At 49.2% G+C, this 20,135-nt stretch overlaps 1 protein-coding gene across 5 annotated transcripts in view; it reads left to right on the forward strand.

Annotated features, from left to right (window-relative positions):
• Nucleotides 1–20,135, forward strand: part of ARHGAP39 (Rho GTPase activating protein 39) — a 170,097-nt gene that overhangs the window by 100,864 nt on the left and 49,098 nt on the right. For all 5 annotated transcript variants that reach the window (XR_013217097.1, XR_013217098.1, XR_013217099.1 and 2 more), the window contains exon 4: nt 1,979–2,540. Coding sequence is in view for 2 of the 5 variants with exons in the window: in XM_077271393.1 (XP_077127508.1) it covers nt 1,979–2,540 (562 nt within the window). In the remaining 3 variants the exon portion in view is untranslated. The remainder of the gene's footprint in view (nt 1–1,978; nt 2,541–20,135) is intronic.

The following is a 20,135-nucleotide window of genomic DNA, read 5'->3' on the forward strand; positions in this document are numbered from 1 at the left end:
TGTGTCTGGAGGAGGCGGATGTGTCTGGAGGAGGAGTCGGGTGTGTCTGGAGGAGGGGGCGGGTGTGTCTGGAGGAGGGGGCGGGTGTGTCTGGAGGAGGGGGCGGGTGTGTCTGGAGGAGGGGGCGGGTGTGTCTGGAGGAGGAGGCGGGTGTGTGTGGAGGAGGGGGCGGGTGTGTGTGGAGGAGGGGGCGGGTGTGTGTGTGGAGGAGGGGGCGGGTGTGTGTGGAGGAGGGGGCGGGTGTGTGTGGAGGAGGGGGCGGGTGTGTCTGGAGGAGGGGGCGGGTGTGTCTGGAGGAGGGGGCGGGTGTGTCTGGAGGAGGGGGCGGGTGTGTCTGGAGGAGGGGGCGGTTGTGTGGAGGAGGAGGCGGGTGTGTCTGGAGGAGGAGGCGGGTGTGTCTGGAGGAGGGGGCCGGTGTGTCTGGAGGAGGGGGCGGGTGTGTGGAGGAGGGGGCGGGTGTGTGTGGAGGAGGGGGCGGGTGTGTGTGGAGGAGGGGGCGGGTGTGTGTGGAGGAGGGGGCGGGTGTGTGGAGGAGGGGGCGGGTGTGTGTGGAGGAGGGGGCGGGTGTGTCTGGAGGAGGGGGCCGGTGTGTCTGGAGGAGGGGGCGTGTGTGTGGAGGAGGAGGCGGGTGTGTCTGGAGGAGGGGGCGGGTGTGTCTGGAGGAGGGGGCGGGTGTGTCTGGAGGAGGGGGCGGGTGTGTCTGGAGGAGGGGGCGGTTGTGTGGAGGAGGAGGCGGGTGTGTCTGGAGGAGGAGACTGGTGTCTGGAGGAGGAGGCGGGTGTGTCTGGAGGAGGGGGCCGGTGTGTCTGGAGGAGGGGGCGGGTGTGTGTGGAGGAGGGGGCGGGTGTGTGTGGAGGAGGGGGCGGGTGTGTGTGGAGGAGGGGGCGGGTGTGTGTGGAGGAGGGGGCGGGTGTGTGTGGAGGAGGAGGCGAGTGTGTCTGGAGGAGGGGGCGGGTGTGTCTGGAGGAGGGGGCCGGTGTGTCTGGAGGAGGGGGCCGGTGTGTCTAGAGGAGGGGGCCGGTGTGTGTGGAGGAGGAGGCGGTGTGTGTGGAGGAGGAGGCGGGTGTGTGTGGAGGAGGAGGCGGGTGTGTGTGGAGGAGGAGGCGGGTGTGTGTGGAGGAGGGGGCCGGTGTGTCTGGAGGAGGGGGCCTGTGTGTCTGGAGGAGGGGGCCGGTGTGTCTGGAGGAGTCTGGATGGGACTGAGACGTTTTTTTCGGGATGAGATGCAGCTTTATTCCTACTATTTTGACTAGTTTTTATTCCATTTTTAGAAGGATGAAGTTGACCGAAAAAATGATAATTTTGATGCATTTTTGCTCTTTGTCCTTTTAGGGACCAAATACGCTGCAGAGATACCAAATATCATTTAAAAGGGGGGTGATTATAAACATTTTTAGATAATTTTTTTGTAACTAGCTAATTGCAGGCAGGGCTTCAGAAGACTACCAGCTTGGCAGACATAGGGTCTATCTGTAGCCCCCAGCTGCCATGACACCACCATTGGCATCAGTTACTGGTCGACAATGGGAGTCTCTAAGGCCCACTCTAGCTGTATCTGAATCTGAACACATGTCACGGTTGTGATTGACTGCAGCATCTAGGGGGTTAAATGGCGGCAATCAGGTGTGGTTCGGTGACATGGCCGCAGTGGTGGCGTCCCTCACTCAGCACCTCTGTGCACTGTGACGGTGTCCCATCATGTAGCCCTCTCCGCACTGCCCCCCAAACTTACTGCCTTATTACAAATACTTAAAATTTTCCTTTTATTAACATCCCCCCTAAAAAAAAAAAAAAGTTTCCCTTTTTTTTTTTTTTTTTGGGGGGGGGGGGCAATTACAAAATTGAGTGGCGTGCATTTTGAAGTAAGTCACACAATTATCTGATAGGCGGAGAGCCGCAGATCTGTGTTCTATTTAGACGGCAGCCCCATGTAACACACGCTGGTGATAAAACGAGGTCTCTGCTTCTTGTCTCGCAGTCTGAAGACCTCGGTGCCTGCGCTCAATTCGAGAACAGCCGAAACAACAGGAACATGATGCCCAGCTCCAGCTGCGTCTTCCCAACCTTCACTCTGAGGAAACCGTCCTCTGAGACCGATATTGAGAACTGGGCTTCCAAACATTTCAACAAGCACACGCAGGGTCTATTCCGGAGGAAGGTGTCCATCGCCAACATGCTGGCCTGGAGCAGCGAGTCCATTAAGAAGCCAATGATCATGACCTCCGACCGCAATGTAAAAAAGGAGGCCTGCGAGATCTTCAAACTCATTCAGATGTACATGGGAGACCGCAGATCCAAGACCGACCAGCTCAGTGTGGCCTTAGAGATCGCCACCAAAGGATGGAGCATGCAAGGACTGCGGGACGAGCTGTACATCCAGCTGTGCCGGCAGACCACTGAGAACTTCCGCTATGAAAGCCTGGCCCGGGGATGGGAGCTAATGACCATTTGTTTGGCTTTTTTCCCACCCACGCCAAAATTTCATTCTTACTTGGAGGGATATATATACCGACACATGGACCCTGTGAACGATACAAAAGGTAAGAGCCAACGCCGACATCATCTACACAGTGTAAGAGTTTAGTGACTGAATTCGTACCGGTGAGCTGCTTTATCTGAGTGTGAATAACAGGGCCAGGGGCCGAATTTGAATCTATCCGTCTGCCTGACTCCTATCTATCTCTCCATTTCTGTCCATTATCTTCGTTGTTGATATACTATACCAGATGATGTTATGTTTTTGGATATCAGAATAGTGAGGCGACAAGTGCCCGACCCTCCTGTCGCAGAGAACCTTAGAGCAACGCCAGGAGTTCACCAGTTTGGGCTTTTGCTGGGTAGGCACAAGTTTTCAGTTGATTACATCATAACATAATCCGCTGAAGCATTATGTCATGATCGGCACAGAGTCCGTCTCTAATCGGTGGAGCATGTGGTAATGATCAGTAGAGGATCTGGCTGTGATCCGTTGTCGGACTCTGATCAACAGATGGTCAGGCTGTGATCCCAAGGTCTGGCTGTGATCGGTGGAGGGTCAGGCTGTGATCCAGGGTTTGGCTGTGATCTAGGGTCTGGCTGTGATGGGTGGAGGGTCTGGCAGTGATCCAGGTTCTGGCTGTGTTTGGTGGAGGGTCAGGCTGTGATGGGTGGAGGGTCTGACTGTGATCCAGGGTCTGGCTGTGATGGGTGGAGGAACTGGCTGTGATCGGTGGAGGCTCTGGCTGTGATCCAGGTTCTGGCTCTGATCGGTGGAGGGTCAGGCTGTGATCCAGGGTCTGGCTGTGATCCGTGGAGGGTTTGGATGTGAACCAGGGTCTGGCTGTGATCAGTGGAGGGTCTGGCTGTGATTGGTAGAAAGTCTGGCTGTGATCCAGCATCTGGCTGTGATTGGTGGAGGGTCTGAATTTGATCTTCGGAGGTTCTGTGTCATGATCTCTGCAGACAGAGATCATAGCAAGCCTATAGAGGGACAAGCTCTCGGAAGATGGAACTATACTGACCATGAACTAAGCCTGCCGCGCAACTAGAAATAGCCAGGTAGCATTTCCTATTTATCGCTAGATGCCCAGCTCTGGCCTAAGACCTAAATAGCTAGCAGAGGGAAATATAAGACCTGGCTCACCTCTAGAGAAATATTCCAAAGAAGACAGTAGCCCCCCACATATAATGACGGTGAGTTCAGATGAAACAACAAACGCAGCAGGAAAATAGTCTTAGCAAATTTGAGGTCCGCTTACTAGATAGCAGAAGACAGATAGTATACTTTCATGGTCAGCAGAAAAAACACTAACAAAACACCATCCAGAGATTACCTTAAACTCTGGCATTAACTCATAACGCCAGAGTAGCAATCCCTGATCAACGAGAGCTTTCCAGACACAGTAACAAAACTTCAGCTGTGAACTGGAACAAATAGGCAAAACAAAACATGGACAAAAGTCCAACTTATCTAGAAGTTGTCTAGAAGCAGGAACAAGCACTGAGAGGCATCAGATAACATTGTTGACCGGCAAGAAACCACCAGAGAAATGAGCTTAAATAGCGACACCCACTACTGATGGAACCAGGTGAAACAGGAAAGAGGATGACAAGTCCAATTCCACAAGCGGCCACCGGGGGAGCCCAGAATCCAAATTCACAACAGTACCCCCCCCCTCAAGGAGGGGGCACCGAACCCTCACCAGATCCACCAGGGCGACCAGGATGAGCCCTATGGAAGGCACGAACAAGATCAGAAGCATGAACATCAGATGCATTGACCCAAGAATTATCCTCCTGGCCGTAACCCTTCCAGTTAACCAGATACTGGAGTCTCCGTCTGGAAACACGAGAGTCCAAAATTTTCTCCACAACGTACTCCAACTCACCCTCAACCAACACCGGAGCAGGAGGCTCAACTGAAGGTACAACAGGTACCTCATACCTGCGCAATAACGACCGATGAAAAACGTTATGAATGGAAAAGGACGCAGGGAGGTCCAAACGGAAAGAAACAGGATTAAGAATCTCCAATATTCTATAAGGGCCGATGAACCGAGGTTTAAACTTAGGAGAAGAGACCCTCATAGGGACAAAACGAGAAGACAACCACACCAAATCTCCAACACAAAGCCGAGAACCAACACGACGATGACGGTTGACAAAACGCTGAGTCTTCTCCTGGGACAACTTCAAATTGTCCATAACCTGCCCCCAGATGTGATGCAATCTCTCCACCACCGCATCCACTCCAGGACAATCCGAGGATTCCACCTGACCGGAGGAAAATCGAGGGTGAAACCCCGAATTACAGAAAAACGGGGACACCAAGGTGGAAGAGCTGGCCCGATTATTGAGGGCGAACTCTGCCAATGGCAAAAAAGCAACCCAATCATCCTGGTCAGCAGAGACAAAACACCTCAGATATGTCTCCAGGGTCTGATTAGTCCGCTCGGTCTGGCCATTAGTCTGAGGGTGAAAAGCAGATGAAAAAGACAAATCCATGCCCATCCTAGCACAGAATGCCCGCCAAAATCTAGACACAAATTGGGTACCTCTGTCGGAAACAATATTCTCAGGAATACCGTGCAACCGGACAACATTCTGAAAAAACAGAGGAACCAACTCAGAAGAAGAAGGCAACTTGGGCAGAGGAACCAAATGGACCATTTTAGAGAAACGGTCACAGACCACCCAGATGACAGACATCTTCTGGGAAACAGGCAGATCTGAAATAAAATCCATCGAGATGTGTGTCCAAGGCCTCCTAGGAATAGGCAAGGGCAACAGCAGTCCGCTAGCCCGAGAACTACAAGACTTGGCCCGAGCACAAACGTCACATGACTGCACAAAGACTCGCACATCTCGTGACAGGGAAGGCCACCAGAAGGATCTTGCCACCAAATCCCTGGTACCAAAAATTCCGGGATGACCTGCCAATGCAGAAGAATGTACCTCAGAGATGACTCTGCTGGTCCAATCATCCGGAACAAACAGTCTATCAGGCGGACAACGATCCGGTCTATCCGCCTGAAACTCTTGCAAGGACCGCCGCAGATCAGGAGAAACGGCCGACAAAATTACTCCCTCCCTATGGATACCTGTGGGTTCAGAATTACCAGGAGAGTCCGGGTCAAAACTCCTAGAAAGGGCATCTGCCTTAACATTCTTAGAACCCGGTAGGTATGACACCACAAAATTAAAGCGAGAAAAAAAATAAAGACCAGCGCGCCTGTCTAGGATTCAGGCGTCTGGCAGTCTCAAGATAAATCAAATTTTTGTGGTCAGTCAATACCACCACCTGATGCCTAGCCCCCTCGAGCCAATGGCGCCACTCCTCAAACGCCCACTTCATGGCCAAAAGCTCCCGATTCCCAACATCATAATTCCGCTCTGCGGGCGAAAATTTGCGAGAAAAGAAGGCACAAGGCCTAATGACGGAGCAGTCGGAACCTTTCTGCGACAACACTGCCCCAGCTCCGATCTCCGAAGCGTCAACCTCAACCTGAAAAGGCAGATTCACATCAGGCTGACGCAACACAGGGGCAGAGGCAAAACGGCGCTTAAGCTCCTGAAAGGCCCCCACAGCATGAGGGGACCAATTAGCAACATCAGCGCCTTGTCTGGTCAAATCAGTCAGTGGTTTAACGACATCCGAAAAACCAGCAATAAATCGGCGGTAAAAGTTGGCAAAGCCCAAAAATCTCTGAAGACCCTTAAGAGAGGAGGGCTGAGTCCAGTCACAAATAGCTTGCACCTTGACGGGATCCATCTCAATGGAAGAGGGAGAAAAAATATACCCCAAAAAGGAAATTTTCTGGACCCCAAAAACGCACTTAGACCCCTTCACACATAAAGAATTAGACCGCAGAACCTGAAAAACTCTCCTGACCTGCTGGACATGAGAGTCCCAGTCATCAGAAAAAATCAGAATATCATCCAGATATATTATCATAAATTTATCCAGAAAATCGCGGAAAATATCATGCATAAAAGACTGGAAAACTGAAGGGGCATTAGAAAGACCAAAAGGCATGACCAAATACTCAAAGTGGCCCTCGGGCGTATTAAATGCGGTCTTCCACTCATCCCCCTGCCTGATCCGCACCAAATTATACGCCCCACGAAGATCAATTTTAGAGAACCACTTAGCACCCTCTATACGAGCAAACAAATCAGTAAGCAATGGCAATGGGTATTGATACTTAACAGTGATCTTATTCAGAAGCCGATAATCAATACATGGTCTCAAAGAGCCGTCTTTTTTTGAGACAAAGAAAAACCCAGCTCCCAAGGGAGAAGAAGATGGACGAATATGTCCCTTTTCCAGAGACTCCTTTATATATTCCCGCATAGCAGCATGTTCCGGCACAGACAGATTAAACAAACGACCCTTTGGATATTTACAACCCGGTATCAAATCTATGGCACAATCGCACTCACGGTGCGGAGGTAACGACCCAAGCTTGGGTTCGTCAAAGACGTCTTGATAATCAGAGAGGAACTCAGGGACTTCAGAGGGAATGGACGACGAAATAGAAACCAAAGGTAAGTCCCCATGAATACCCTTACATCCCCAGCTCAACACAGACATTGCTCTCCAGTCCAAGACTGGGTTGTGAGACTGCAACCATGGCAATCCCAGTACCAAATCGTCATGTAAATTATACAGCACCAGGAAACGAATAATCTCCTGGTGATCCGGATTGATACGCATGGTTACTTGTGTCCAGTATTGTGGTTTATTATTAGCCAATGGGGTGGAGTCAATCCCCTTCAGAGGAATAAGAGTCTCCAAAGGCTCTAAATCAAAACCACAACGATTGGCAAAGGACCAATCCATAAGACTCAGAGCGGCGCCAGAGTCAACATAGGCGTCCGTGGCAATGGATGACAAAGAGCAAATCAGGGTTACAGACAAAATAAACCTAGACTGAATGGTGCCAATGGAAACAGACTTATCAAGCTTCTTTGTACGCCTAGAGCATGCTGATATAACATGAGTAGAATCCCCACAATAGAAACACAATCCATTCTTCCGTCTAAAATTCTGTCGCTCGCTCCTGGACAGAATTCTATCACACTGCATACTTTCTGGCGTCTTTTCCATAGACACCGCCAGATGGTGCACAGGTTTGCGCTCCCGCAGACGCCTATCAATCTGAATAGCCATTGTCATGGACTCATTCAGACCTGCAGGCACAGGGAACCCCACCATAACATCCCTAACGGCATCAGAGAGACCCTCTCTGAAAGTTGCCGCCAAGGCGCACTCATTCCACTGAGTAAGCACAGACCATTTACGGAATTTTTGGCAGAAAACTTCAGCTTCGTCTTGCCCCTGAGATAGTGCCATCAAAGTTTTTTCTGCCTGAAGTTCCAAATGAGGTTCCTCATAAAGCAAGCCCAAGGCCAGAAAAAACGCATCCACATCGCGTAACGCAGGATCCCCTGCTGGCAATGAGAAGGCCCAATCTTGAGGGTCACCCCTGAGCAAGGAAATCACAATCCTAACCTGCTGAGCAGGGTCTCCAGCTGAACGAGACTTCAGGGACAAATAAAGCTTACAATTATTTCGGAAATTCTGGAAGCTAGCTCTATTCCCTGTAAAGAACTCCGGCAAAGGAATTCTCGGCTCAGATACCGGAGCATGTACCACAAAATCTTGTAAATTTTGTACTTTCGTGATGAGATTATTCAAACCCACAGTTACACTCTGGAGATCCATTATTGTCAGGTGCACACAGAGCCATACAGAGATTAGGAGGAGAGAGAGAAAAAAGACTGCAGCAAAGCAGACTGGAGGGAAAAAAAAAAAAAAAAAAAAAAAATTCCAGCAGACTTCTTATAACTCTCCTTTCTCAACCTGGGTCTTTAACACTTTATTGGCCGGTCAAACTGTCATGATCTCTGCAGACAGAGATCATAGCAAGCCTATAGAGGGACAAGCTCTCGGAAGATGGAACTATACTGACCATGAACTAAGCCTGCCGCGCAACTAGAAATAGCCAGGTAGCATTTCCTATTTATCGCTAGATGCCCAGCTCTGGCCTAAGACCTAAATAGCTAGCAGAGGGAAATATAAGACCTGGCTCACCTCTAGAGAAATATTCCAAAGAAGACAGTAGCCCCCCACATATAATGACGGTGAGTTCAGATGAAACAACAAACGCAGCAGGAAAATAGTCTTAGCAAATTTGAGGTCCGCTTACTAGATAGCAGAAGACAGATAGTATACTTTCATGGTCAGCAGAAAAAACACTAACAAAACACCATCCAGAGATTACCTTAAACTCTGGCATTAACTCATAACGCCAGAGTAGCAATCCCTGATCAACGAGAGCTTTCCAGACACAGTAACAAAACTTCAGCTGTGAACTGGAACAAATAGGCAAAACAAAACATGGACAAAAGTCCAACTTATCTAGAAGTTGTCTAGAAGCAGGAACAAGCACTGAGAGGCATCAGATAACATTGTTGACCGGCAAGAAACCACCAGAGAAATGAGCTTAAATAGCGACACCCACTACTGATGGAACCAGGTGAAACAGGAAAGAGGATGACAAGTCCAATTCCACAAGCGGCCACCGGGGGAGCCCAGAATCCAAATTCACAACAGTTCTGGCTGTGATCCAGGGTCTGGCTGTGATCCAGGGTCTGGCTGTGATCCAGGGTCTGGCTGTGATCCAGGGTCTGGCTGTGATCCAGGGTCTGGCTGTGATCGGTGGAGGGTCTGGCTGTGATTGGTGGAGGGTCTGGCTGTGATCTATGGAGGGTCTGGCTGTTATCAATGGAGGGTCTGGCTGTGATTGGTGGAGGGTCTGGCTGTGATTGGTGGAGGGTCTGGATGTGATTGGTGGAGGGTCTGGATGTGATTGGTGGAGGGTCTGGCTGTGATCGGTGGAGGGTCTGGCTGTGATCTATGGAGGGTCTGGCTGTTATCAATGGAGGGTCTGGCTGTCATGGGTGGAGGGTCTGGCTGTGATCTATGGGGGTCTGACTGTTATCGATGGAGGGTCTGGATGTGATGGGTGGAGGGTCTGGCTGTGATGGGTGGAGGGTGTGGCTGTGATCTATGGGGGGTCTGACTGTTATCGATGGAGGGTCTGGATGTGATGGGTGGAGGGTCTGAATGTGATGGGTGGAGGGTCTGGCTGTGATCTATGGAGGGTCTGGCTGTTATCGATGGAGGGTCTGGATGTGATGGGTGGAGGGTCTGGATGTGATCATGTTTCCACAGCAGTGCCACTTATGTGGAAAACTCTTAAATTTGCACCAGACCCTCCCCGTCCTCACCACCCCCATACACACGGGTGGACACGTCTCCCGATTATGTGATTGGTGATGCGTCCGGCCTTGACGGCATTGTCCATCACTGGTGACATGTCGTGGTCTCCATTACTGGTCTCACTAGTCACTTATTAAGGATATATAATATTTTCTGACTAATTTCTGTGTAGTCTTGGTCCTTGTGGAGAATCTATCACGTAGCAGTCCTGTGGTGATCCTGTACATGAGGTCACTACGAGGGAACGTTCACAGCACAGTCTGATGCGTATTTGCAGGAGGCCGACACGTTTCCTTTCTGATCCGCCGTCTGAACATCCACGAATCCTCACACTGATTGGCATCATCCAGTCTTACTCTGGATTCATTGGATGAATGCATTGTTAAAGTATACACACCCTTTATCGCTATACACGAGCCATGGTGTACGGTGCATGGTCCTGTCCAGTCTGGGACTGATGAGGTTAATCTGGCGCGGGAGAAACCCTTGTTCCTGCAGTTCCTACCCGGGATGATTCCTGTTAAGTCCCGGACACCGGCCTGCGCGGCATCTGGCTGCGAGCGCCACAATCTGCCCAGCTTCTGCCTCGCGCCATTCTGCAGCCGCCACCGTCCTGACTCGTGCATGCACTTCCAGTGTGAACAGATGCCTGCGCGTGTTGTCATTTTTGTCACTGCCAATCACTTTCAGTGGAATTTAAACTATGTGATCTTGTCTGGGTGCACATTTCACCCCCCCCACCCCATCTTAGATTAAAAAAAAAAAGAAAGAAAGCGAGAGTAAAAAAATAATTGTTAAAAGTATTTAAAAAAACCCATAATAACTCGGATGCTAGCCCCAGTTAAAAATAAATGAAAAAATTTAAATATCTGTTATCGCCGCTTCAGTAAAAGTCTGAGCTTTCAAAACCTAAAATTGTTTAACTTGTACAGGAAATATCAAGAGAAAAAAATGGAAACACTGAAATGTTTTGGTTACGGTATCACACAGAAAAAATGGAATAAAAAGCGTTCATGCACTGTATGTGCCCTAAAATTGCACTGATGAAATCTACTGCTCCGCCCACAAAAAACAAGCCCTGAAATAAATGGCGACAACAATACAAATTATTTTTATTTCCCAAAACTAAGAATCTTGTTAAGCCGCTGAAAGGATAAAGTAGTAACAAATCAAGGTTTGATTTTCTACGTTCGAGTCAGGAGCAAAAAGCCTTAAGATGGGGATGTCTCATTGCTACTTGCACATCGCTGCTGCAATCCCCAGAAGTCACCTGCGTTCCTCCCTGTGCTGACACCACAGGCTGCAGGTACCTTGTAAACACACATAGGATGTGCGCCCTCTGTCTCCATATATCTGTTCACATTTACCTCCCACTGCCTTATCATCATATAGCGAGTTACTGTGTACATGCGGTCCTTCCGTTGCCTCTGGTCCTTCCGTTGCCTCTGGTCCTTCCTTTGCCTCTGGTCCTTCCGTTGCCTCTGGTCCTTCCGTTGCCTCTGGTCCTTCCGTTGCCTTTGGTCCTTCCGTTGCCTCCGGTCCTTCTGTTGCCTCCGGTAGCCTCTGGTCCTTCTGTTACCTCCGGTCCATTTTTTCTTTTTTACCTCCGGTCTTTATTTTTGCTTCCGGTTCGTTTTTCTTTACCTCCGGACCCTTTTTGCCTCTGGTCATTCCGTTGCCTCCATTCCTTTTTTTGCCTCTGTTTCTTTTCTTCTTTTTTACCTCCGGTCCTTATTTTTGCTTCCAGTTCTTTTTCTTTACCTCCGGTCCCTTTTTTGCCTCTGATCGTTTTTTTGCCTCGTCCTTCCGTTGTTTCCAGTCCTCCCGTTGCCTCCGGTCCTTCTGTTGACTCCGGTCCTTCCGCTGCCTTCCGTTGCCTGTGGTCCTTCCGTTGCCTGTGGTCCTTCCGTTGCCTGTGGTCCTTCCGTTGCCTGTGGTCCTTCCGTTGCCTCTGGTCCTTCCGTTGCCTCTGGTCCTTCCGTTGCCTGTGGTCCTTCCGTTGCCTCTGGTCCTTCCGTTGCCTCTGGTCCTTCCGTTGCCTCTGGTCCTTCCGTTGCCTCCGGTCCTTCCGTTGCCACCGGTCCTTCCGTTGCCTCTGGTCCTTCCGTTGCCTCTGGTCCTTCCGTTGCCTCTGGTCCTTCCGTTGCCTCTGGTCCTTCCGTTGCCTCCGGTCCTTCTGATGCCTCCGGTCCTTCTGTTGCCTCTGGTCCTTTTTTTACTTCCAGTCACACTCAGTGCCATGGTCCTAATAGCAAAATATAAGCCGATCAGCGCTTACATTGCAGACTATATGGGGATGCATGATGGTGAATACTTGCCGTTGTCCTCCATACAGTTGGCCTTCCCAATTACAGGGGAAGATCAGTTGCCAACAACGGCTGCAGGAAATGTGGGATCAGTTGATGATGGTGTGCTTTCCTTGTATATTGCCTCATCGCTTCCATCTTTACACGCCCTGATGATCGGGACTCAGCGTTCTTATGGATGCTCACTAGGTCAGTTATTGGACCTAGACAAGTTATCCTTTATCTGTAGGATTGATGGGGTTGCCCGACCTCTGGTACCCCGAACGATCCCGAGGACATTGCTCTGCAGTGGTGGTCTCTGGCATGGAATGCAGGAGCACTTGCTTGACCTCTGTAAAGACCCCCTCCTGGGATCGTGTAGGTCCCAGAGGTAGGAGCCCCAGCAATGAGCATGTCATCAGTTCTGGATGGGGGGAAACTTACTAACTTGGTACAAATCTTTTATTTCTGCCGTTATGCCACCTCTGGAGCTGCAGCCACAATGTGGCAGCCATTGCTCTCCTGACAGCTTAGTATTAAGACAACTTCTGTCAGGGAGTGTAATGTCACTTATCCATGTTATATAAATAAAAGCTTATAACCTGATGTTAAATTCATCCATTGGTTGTATAAATTACTCTTTTGAAAGCTCAAACCCTCCGAAATGTGGCTTAGGTTAAGAAAATAAATTTGCATCAATGCAGAAATATTGATCAGTTAATGGACACACAATGGTCAGATTTTGTCAAGACAAAAATTTTGTCGCCTGGTCATATAATGCATCCAATCCTAGTTTACATCCTCACCTGTTCTCAGTAAATGATCGGTTAATTACTGTGTGTGTATAAAAAGAAACCCTGCACCCCAGACCTTCACTTGAACTGCAACTTGAGCTCTGACAACATGCCAAAAATCCACCCTGCGACCAATGCCTGGATTATCAAGAGGCTGAAGACCAGATCCACTGCAGAGGTGGCTGGCACCTTTAATGTGTCTCAGCGTCAAGTACAAAGAATTATAAAAAGATTTGAAGAGACTGGAGATGTGTTTGACAAGCCCACTTCCGGCAGACCCCACAAGACAACTGCTCAGGAGGAACGTTTGTGTTATGAACTGGTGGCCTAGGAGCAGCATGGACGAGCTCTGGAGTAGGTGGCCTCTATACTGACCGCAGACCCTGAACTTAACACATCAACTAGAAGTAGCCGTGGGATGTTCCTGTCACTCCCTAGACACCTCGTCACGGCCGGAGGACTAATTACACCTAAAGAAAGAAACAGGAATACTATCTTGCCTCAGAGAAAATTCCCAAAGGAAAGGCAGCCCCCCACAAATATTGACTGTGAGAGGAGAGGAAAATTACAAACGCAGACTGAAAACAGAATTTAGCAAAGGAGGCCACGCTACCTAGAACGAAAAGACAGGAAAGAGTACTGTGCGGTCAGTATAAAAAATACTACAAAATCCACCACAGAGAATACAAAAATCTCCACACCTAACTAAAGGCATGGAGGGTAACTCTGTGACTCCAGAGCTTCCAACTTGGCTGAGTAAATCTTAACACAGACAAAGCTGGACAAGAAAAAACATAGCAATTCACAGAACTATTAAGTCCACCGCATGTGGACTGCAAAAACAGAGCCAGGACTTATCTTTGATGATTTGGACAATCCAGAAGGAGAAACCAAGCAGAGATGTGGATCCCTAGAAAACAATGGACAACTGGCACTCGCTAAAGGAAAGAGCCAGACTAAATAGCCCCGTCCAAAGTGGAAGCAGCTGATAACTGTTGTGAAGGACAAACAGCAGCACTACCACTTATAACCACCGGAGGGAGCCTAAGAGCAGAACCCACAACAGAATTCACAACAGTACCCCCCCCCCCCCTTGAGGAGGGGTCACCGAACCCTCACCAGAGCTCCCAGGCCGATCCGGACGAGCCAAATGGAAGGCACAAACCAAATCGTCAGCATGAACATCGGAGGCAACAACCCAAGAATTATCCTCCTGGCCATAACCCTTCCACTTGACAAGATACTGAAGCCTCCATCTAGAAAAACGAGAATCCAAGATCTTCTCCACAACATACTCCAACTCCCCATCAATCAACACCGGGGCAGGAGGATCAACAGAGGGAACCACGGGCACCACATATTTCCGCAACAAAGATCTATGAAAAACATTATGGATGGAAAAAGAGGCTGGAAGGGCCAAACGAAAAGACACTGGATTGATAATCTCAGAAATCCTATAAGGACCAATAAACCGAGGCTTGAACTTCGGGGAAGAAACCTTCATAGGAACATGACGAGAAGACAACCAGACCAAATCCCCAACCCGAACCAGGGAACCCACACGCCGACGACGGTTGGCAAAACGCTGAGCCTCCTCCTGAGACAACACCAAATTGTCCACAACATGAGCCCAAATCTGCTGCAACCTGTCAACCACAGAGTCCACCCCAGGACACTCAGAAGACTCAACCTGCCCTGAAGAAAAACGAGGATGAAACCCAGAATTACAAAAGAATGGTGACACCAAGGTAGCAGAACTAGCCCGATTATTAAGGGCAAACTCGGCCAATGGCAAGAAAGCCACCCAATCATCCTGATCGGCAGACAAAAAGCATCTCAAATAAGTTTCCAAAGTCTGGTTAGTTCGCTCGGTTTGGCCGTTTGTCTGAGGATGTAATGCGGGAGAAAAAGACAAATCAATGCCCAGCTTAGCACAAAAGGACCGCCAAAACCTAGAAACAAACTGGGAACCTCTATCGGACACAATATTCTCCGGAATGCCATGCAAACGAACCACATGCTGAAAAAACAACGGAACCAACTCAGAAGAGGAAGGCAACTTAGGCAAAGGTACCAAATGGACCATCTTAGAAAACCGGTCACAGACCACCCAGATAACAGACATCCTCTGGGAAACAGGAAGATCCGAAATAAAATCCATAGAAATATGCGTCCAAGGCCTCTCAGTGACCGACAAAGGCAAAAGCAACCCACTGGCGCGGGAGCAGCAAGGTTTGGCCCGCGCACAAGTCCCACAGGACTGCACAAAAGAACGCACATCCCGTGACAAAGAAGGCCACCAAAAGGACCTACTAACCAAATCTCTGGTACCAAAAATCCCAGGATGGCCAGCCAACACAGAACAGTGAACCTCAGAAATCACTTTACTAGTCCATCTGTCAGGAACAAACAGTTTCCCCGCTGGACAGCGATCAGGTTTATCAGCCTAAAACTCCTGAAGAGCCCGTCGCAAATCAGGGGAGATGGCAGAAAGAATCACCCTTAAGAATACCAACCGGCTCAAGAATCCCAGGGGAATCAGGCAAGAAACTCCTAGAGAGGGCATCAGCCTTAACATTCTTAGAACCTGGAAGATACGAGACAACAAAATCAAAACGGGAGAAAAACAGGGACCATCGGGCCTGTCTAGGATTCAGCCGTTTGGCAGACTCGAGGTAAATCAGATTCTTATGATCGGTCAAGACCACAATACGGTGCTTGGCCCCCTCAAGCCAATGTCGCCACTCCTCAAATGCCCACTTCATAGCCAACAACTCACGATTGCCGACATCATAATTGCGTTCCGCAGGCGAAAACTTTCGAGAAAAGAAGGCACACGGTTTCATCAAGGAACCATCAGAATTCCTCTGAGACAAAACGGCCCCTGCCCCAATCTCAGAAGCGTCAACCTCAACCTGAAAAGGAAGAGAAACATCCGGCTGACGCAACACAGGGGCAGAAGTAAATCGGCGCTTAAGCTCCTGAAAGGCAGAAACGGCCTCAGAGGACCAATTAGCTACATCAGCGCCCTTCCTCGTCAAATCGGTCAGGGGTTTAACCACACTGGAGAAGTTGGCAATGAAACGGCGATAAAAATTAGCAAAGCCCAAAAATTTCTGAAGGCTCTTCACGGATGTGGGCTGGATCCAATCATGAATGGCCTGAACCTTAGCCGGATCCATTTCTATAGATGATGGAGAAAAAATGAAGCCCAAAAAAGAAACCTTCTGTACTCCAAAGAGGCACTTAGATCCCTTCACAAACAAGGCATTGTCACGAAGGACCTGAAGTACCATCCTAACTTGTTTCACATGAGACTCCCAATCATCTGAAAAAATCAAAATATCATCCAAATATACAATCATGAATTTATCAAGATAATTCCGAAAAATATCATGCATGAAGGACTGAAACACAGATGGGGCATTAGAGAGTCCGAATGGCATCACAAGATACTCAAAATGGCCCTCGGGCGTATTAAAAGCAGTTTTCCATTCGTCACCCTGCTTAATACGAACCAGATTATATGCCCCTCGAAGGTCAATCTTAGTAAACCAACTAGCCCCCTTAATTCTGGCAAACAAATCAGAAAGCAAAGGCAAAGGGTATTGGAATTTGACCGTGATCTTATTCAAGAGGCGATAATCAATACAGGGTCTCAAGGAGCCATCCTTCTTGGCAACAAAAAAAAAACCTGCTCCTAATGGAGAAGAAGATGGCTGAATATGCCCCTTCTCCAAAGACTCCTTTACATAGCTCCGCATGGCGGCATGTTCAGGCACAGACAGGTTGAAAAGTCGGCTCTTAGGAAACTTACAGCCTGGAATCAAATCAATAGCACAATCACAGTCCCTATGTGGTGGAAGGGAACTGGACTTGGGCTCATTGAAAACATCCTGGAAAGCTGACAGAAACTCAGGAATTTCAGAAGAGGGGGAGGAGGAAATTGACATCAGAGGAACGTCACCATGAACCCCTGACAACCCCAACTAGTCACAGACATACCGTATATACTCGAGTATAAGCCGACCCGAGTATAAGCCGACCCCCCTAATTTTGCCACAAAAAACTGGGAAAACTTATTGACTCGAGTATAAGCCTAGGGTAGGAAATGCAGCAGGTACCGGTGAATTTCAAAATTAAAAATAGATACTCCATACCGTTCATTATGGCCCCATAGATGCTCCACATAAAGCTGTGCCACATATAATGCTCTGCACCGTTCATTATGGCCCCATAGATGCTCCACATAAAGCTGTGCCATATATACAATGCTCTGCACCGTTGCCCCATAGCTGTGCCATATATACTGTATAATGCTCTGCACCGTTGCCCCATAGCTGTGCCATATAGTGCTCTGCACCGTTGCCCCATAGCTGTGCCATATATATAATGCTCTGCACCATTGCCCCATAGCTGTGCCATATAGTGCTCTGCACCGTTGCCCCATAGCTGTGCCATATAGTGCTCTGCACCGTTGCCCCATAGCTGTGCCATATAGTGCTCTGCACCATTGCCCCATAGCTGTGCCATATAGTGCTCTGCACCATTGCCCCATAGCTGTGCCATATAGTGCTCTGCACCATTGCCCCATAGCTGTGCCATATAATGCTCTGCACCATTGCCCCATAGCTGTGCCATATAGTGCTCTGCACCGTTGCTCCATAGCTGTGCCATATAGTGCTCTGCACCATTGCCCCATAGCTGTGCCATATAGTGCTCTGCACCATTGCCCCATAGCTGTGCCATACAGTGCTCTGCACCATTGCCCCATAGCTGTGCCATACAGTGCTCTGCACCATTGCCCCATAGCTGTGCCATATAGTGCTCTGCACCATTGCCCCATAGCTGTGTCATATAGTGCTCTGCACCGTTGCCTCATAGCTGTGCCATACAGTGCTCTGCACCATTGCTCCATAGCTGTGCCATACAGTGCTCTGCACCATTGCCCCATAGCTGTGCCATATAGTGCTCTGAACCATTGCCCCATAGCTGTGCCATACAGTGCTCTGCACCGTCCATTATTGCCCCATAGCTGTGCCATATAGTGCTCTGCACCGTCCATTATTGCCCCATAGCTGTGCTGCTGCTGCAATAAAATAATAAAACACATACTCACCTCTCTTGCTTGCAGCTCCTCGGCGCCATCTTCCCGGCGTCTCTCCGCACTGACTGATCAGGCAGAGGGCGGCGCGCACACTATATGCGTCATCGCGCCCTCTGCCTGAACAGTCAGAGCGGAGAGACGCCGGGAAGATGGCGCGGCGCCCGGCGTGTGGAACGAGGACAGGTGAATATGACATACTTACCTGCTCCCGGCGTCTCGCTCCTTCCCCCGGACAGCTGGTCTTCGGTGCCGCAGCCTCTTCCTCTGTCAGCGGTCACCGGCACCGCTGATTAGAGAAATGAATAGGCGGCTCCGCCCCTATGGGGGGTGGAGCAGCCTATTCATTTCTCTAATGAGCGGTCCTGTTATGACCCCAATGGCGAGGGTCTCAGAGGAACGTGGAAGTCTGCAGAATACAAAAATCCAGCTCATAGGGCAGTGGTAACTGGGTTGACCATATATCTACTCCTAACGCCAACACTAGAAGTAGCCGGGGATCATTCCTACGTTGATTCTAGATGACACGCGCCAGCCGGAGAATCTAGCTACCCCTAGTAGAGGAAAACAAAGACCTTTCTTGCCTCCAGAGAAGGGGACCCCAAAGCTGGATAGAAGCCCCCCACAAATAATGACGGTGAGGTAAGAGGAAATGACAAACACAGAAATGAACCAGGTTTAGCACAGAGAGGCCCGCTTACTAATAGCAGAATAAAGAAAGGTAACTTATATGGTCAACAAAAACCCTATCAAAATCCACACTGGAAATTCAAGAACCCCCGAACCGTCTAACGGTCCGGGGGGAGAACACCAGCCCCCTAGAGCTTCCAGCAAAGGTCAGGATATAGATTTGGAACAAGCTGGACAAAAATACAAAACCAAAACAAATAGCAAAAAGCAAAAGGCAGACTTAGCTGATATAACTGGAACCAGGATCAGTAGACAAGAGCACAGCAGACTAGCTCTGATAACTACGTTGCCAGGCATAGAACTGAAGGTCCAGGGAGCTTATATAGCAACACCCCTAACTAACGACCCAGGTGCGGATAAAAGGAATGACAGAAAAACCAGAGTCAAAAAACTAGTAACCACTAGAGGGAGCAAAAAGCAAATTCACAACAGTACCCCCCCCCTTAGTGAGGGGTCACCGAACCCTCACCACGACCACCAGGGCGATCAGGATGAGCGGCATGAAAGGCACGAACTAAATCGGCCGCATGAACATCAGAGGCGACCACCCAGGAATTATCCTCCTGACCATAGCCCTTCCACTTGACCAGGTACTGAAGCCTCCGCCTGGAGAGGCGAGAATCCAAGATCTTCTCCACCACGTACTCCAACTCGCCCTCAACCAACACCGGAGCAGGAGGCTCAGCAGAAGGAACTACAGGCACAATGTACCGCCGCAACAAGGACCTATGAAATACATTGTGAATAGCAAACGACACAGGAAGATCCAGACGAAAAGATACAGGATTAAGGATTTTCTAATGGTTCAAGAGTAAAACCACATTGCTTAGCAAATGAGAGATCCATGAGACTCAGGGCAGCACCTGAATCTACAAACGCCATGACAGGATAAGATGACAGTGAGCAAATCAAAGTTACAGACAGAATAAATTTAGGTTGCAAATTACCAACGGTGACAGGACTAACAACCTTAGCTATACGTTTAGAGCATGCTGAGATAACATGTGTAGAATCACCACAGTAGTAGCACAAGCCATTCCGGCGTCTATGAATTTTCCGCTCATTTCTAGTCAGGATTCTATCACATTGCATTAAATCAGGTGTCTGTTCAGACAACACCATGAGGGAATTTGCGGTTTTTCTATCACATTGCACCGAATTAGGTGTCTGTTCAGACAACACCATGAGGGAATTTGCGGTTTTGCGCTCCCGCAACCGCCGGTCAATTTGAATAGCCAGTGCCATAGTATCATTCAGACCTGTGGGAATGGGAAAACCCACCATAACATTCTTAATGGCTTCAGAAAGGCCATTTCTAAAATTAGCGGCCAGTGCACACTCGTTCCAATGTGTCAGCACGGACCATTTCCGAAATTTTTGGCAATACACTTCAGCCTCGTCCTGCCCCTGAGACATAGCCAGCAAGGCCTTTTCTGCCTGAATCTCAAGATTGGGTTCCTCATAAAGTAAACCGAGCGCCAGAAAAAACGCATCAA

The sequence above is a fragment of the Ranitomeya variabilis genome, chromosome 6 (assembly GCF_051348905.1).
Source record: "Ranitomeya variabilis isolate aRanVar5 chromosome 6, aRanVar5.hap1, whole genome shotgun sequence".
In the NCBI taxonomy this organism is placed as follows: domain Eukaryota; kingdom Metazoa; phylum Chordata; class Amphibia; order Anura; family Dendrobatidae; genus Ranitomeya; species Ranitomeya variabilis.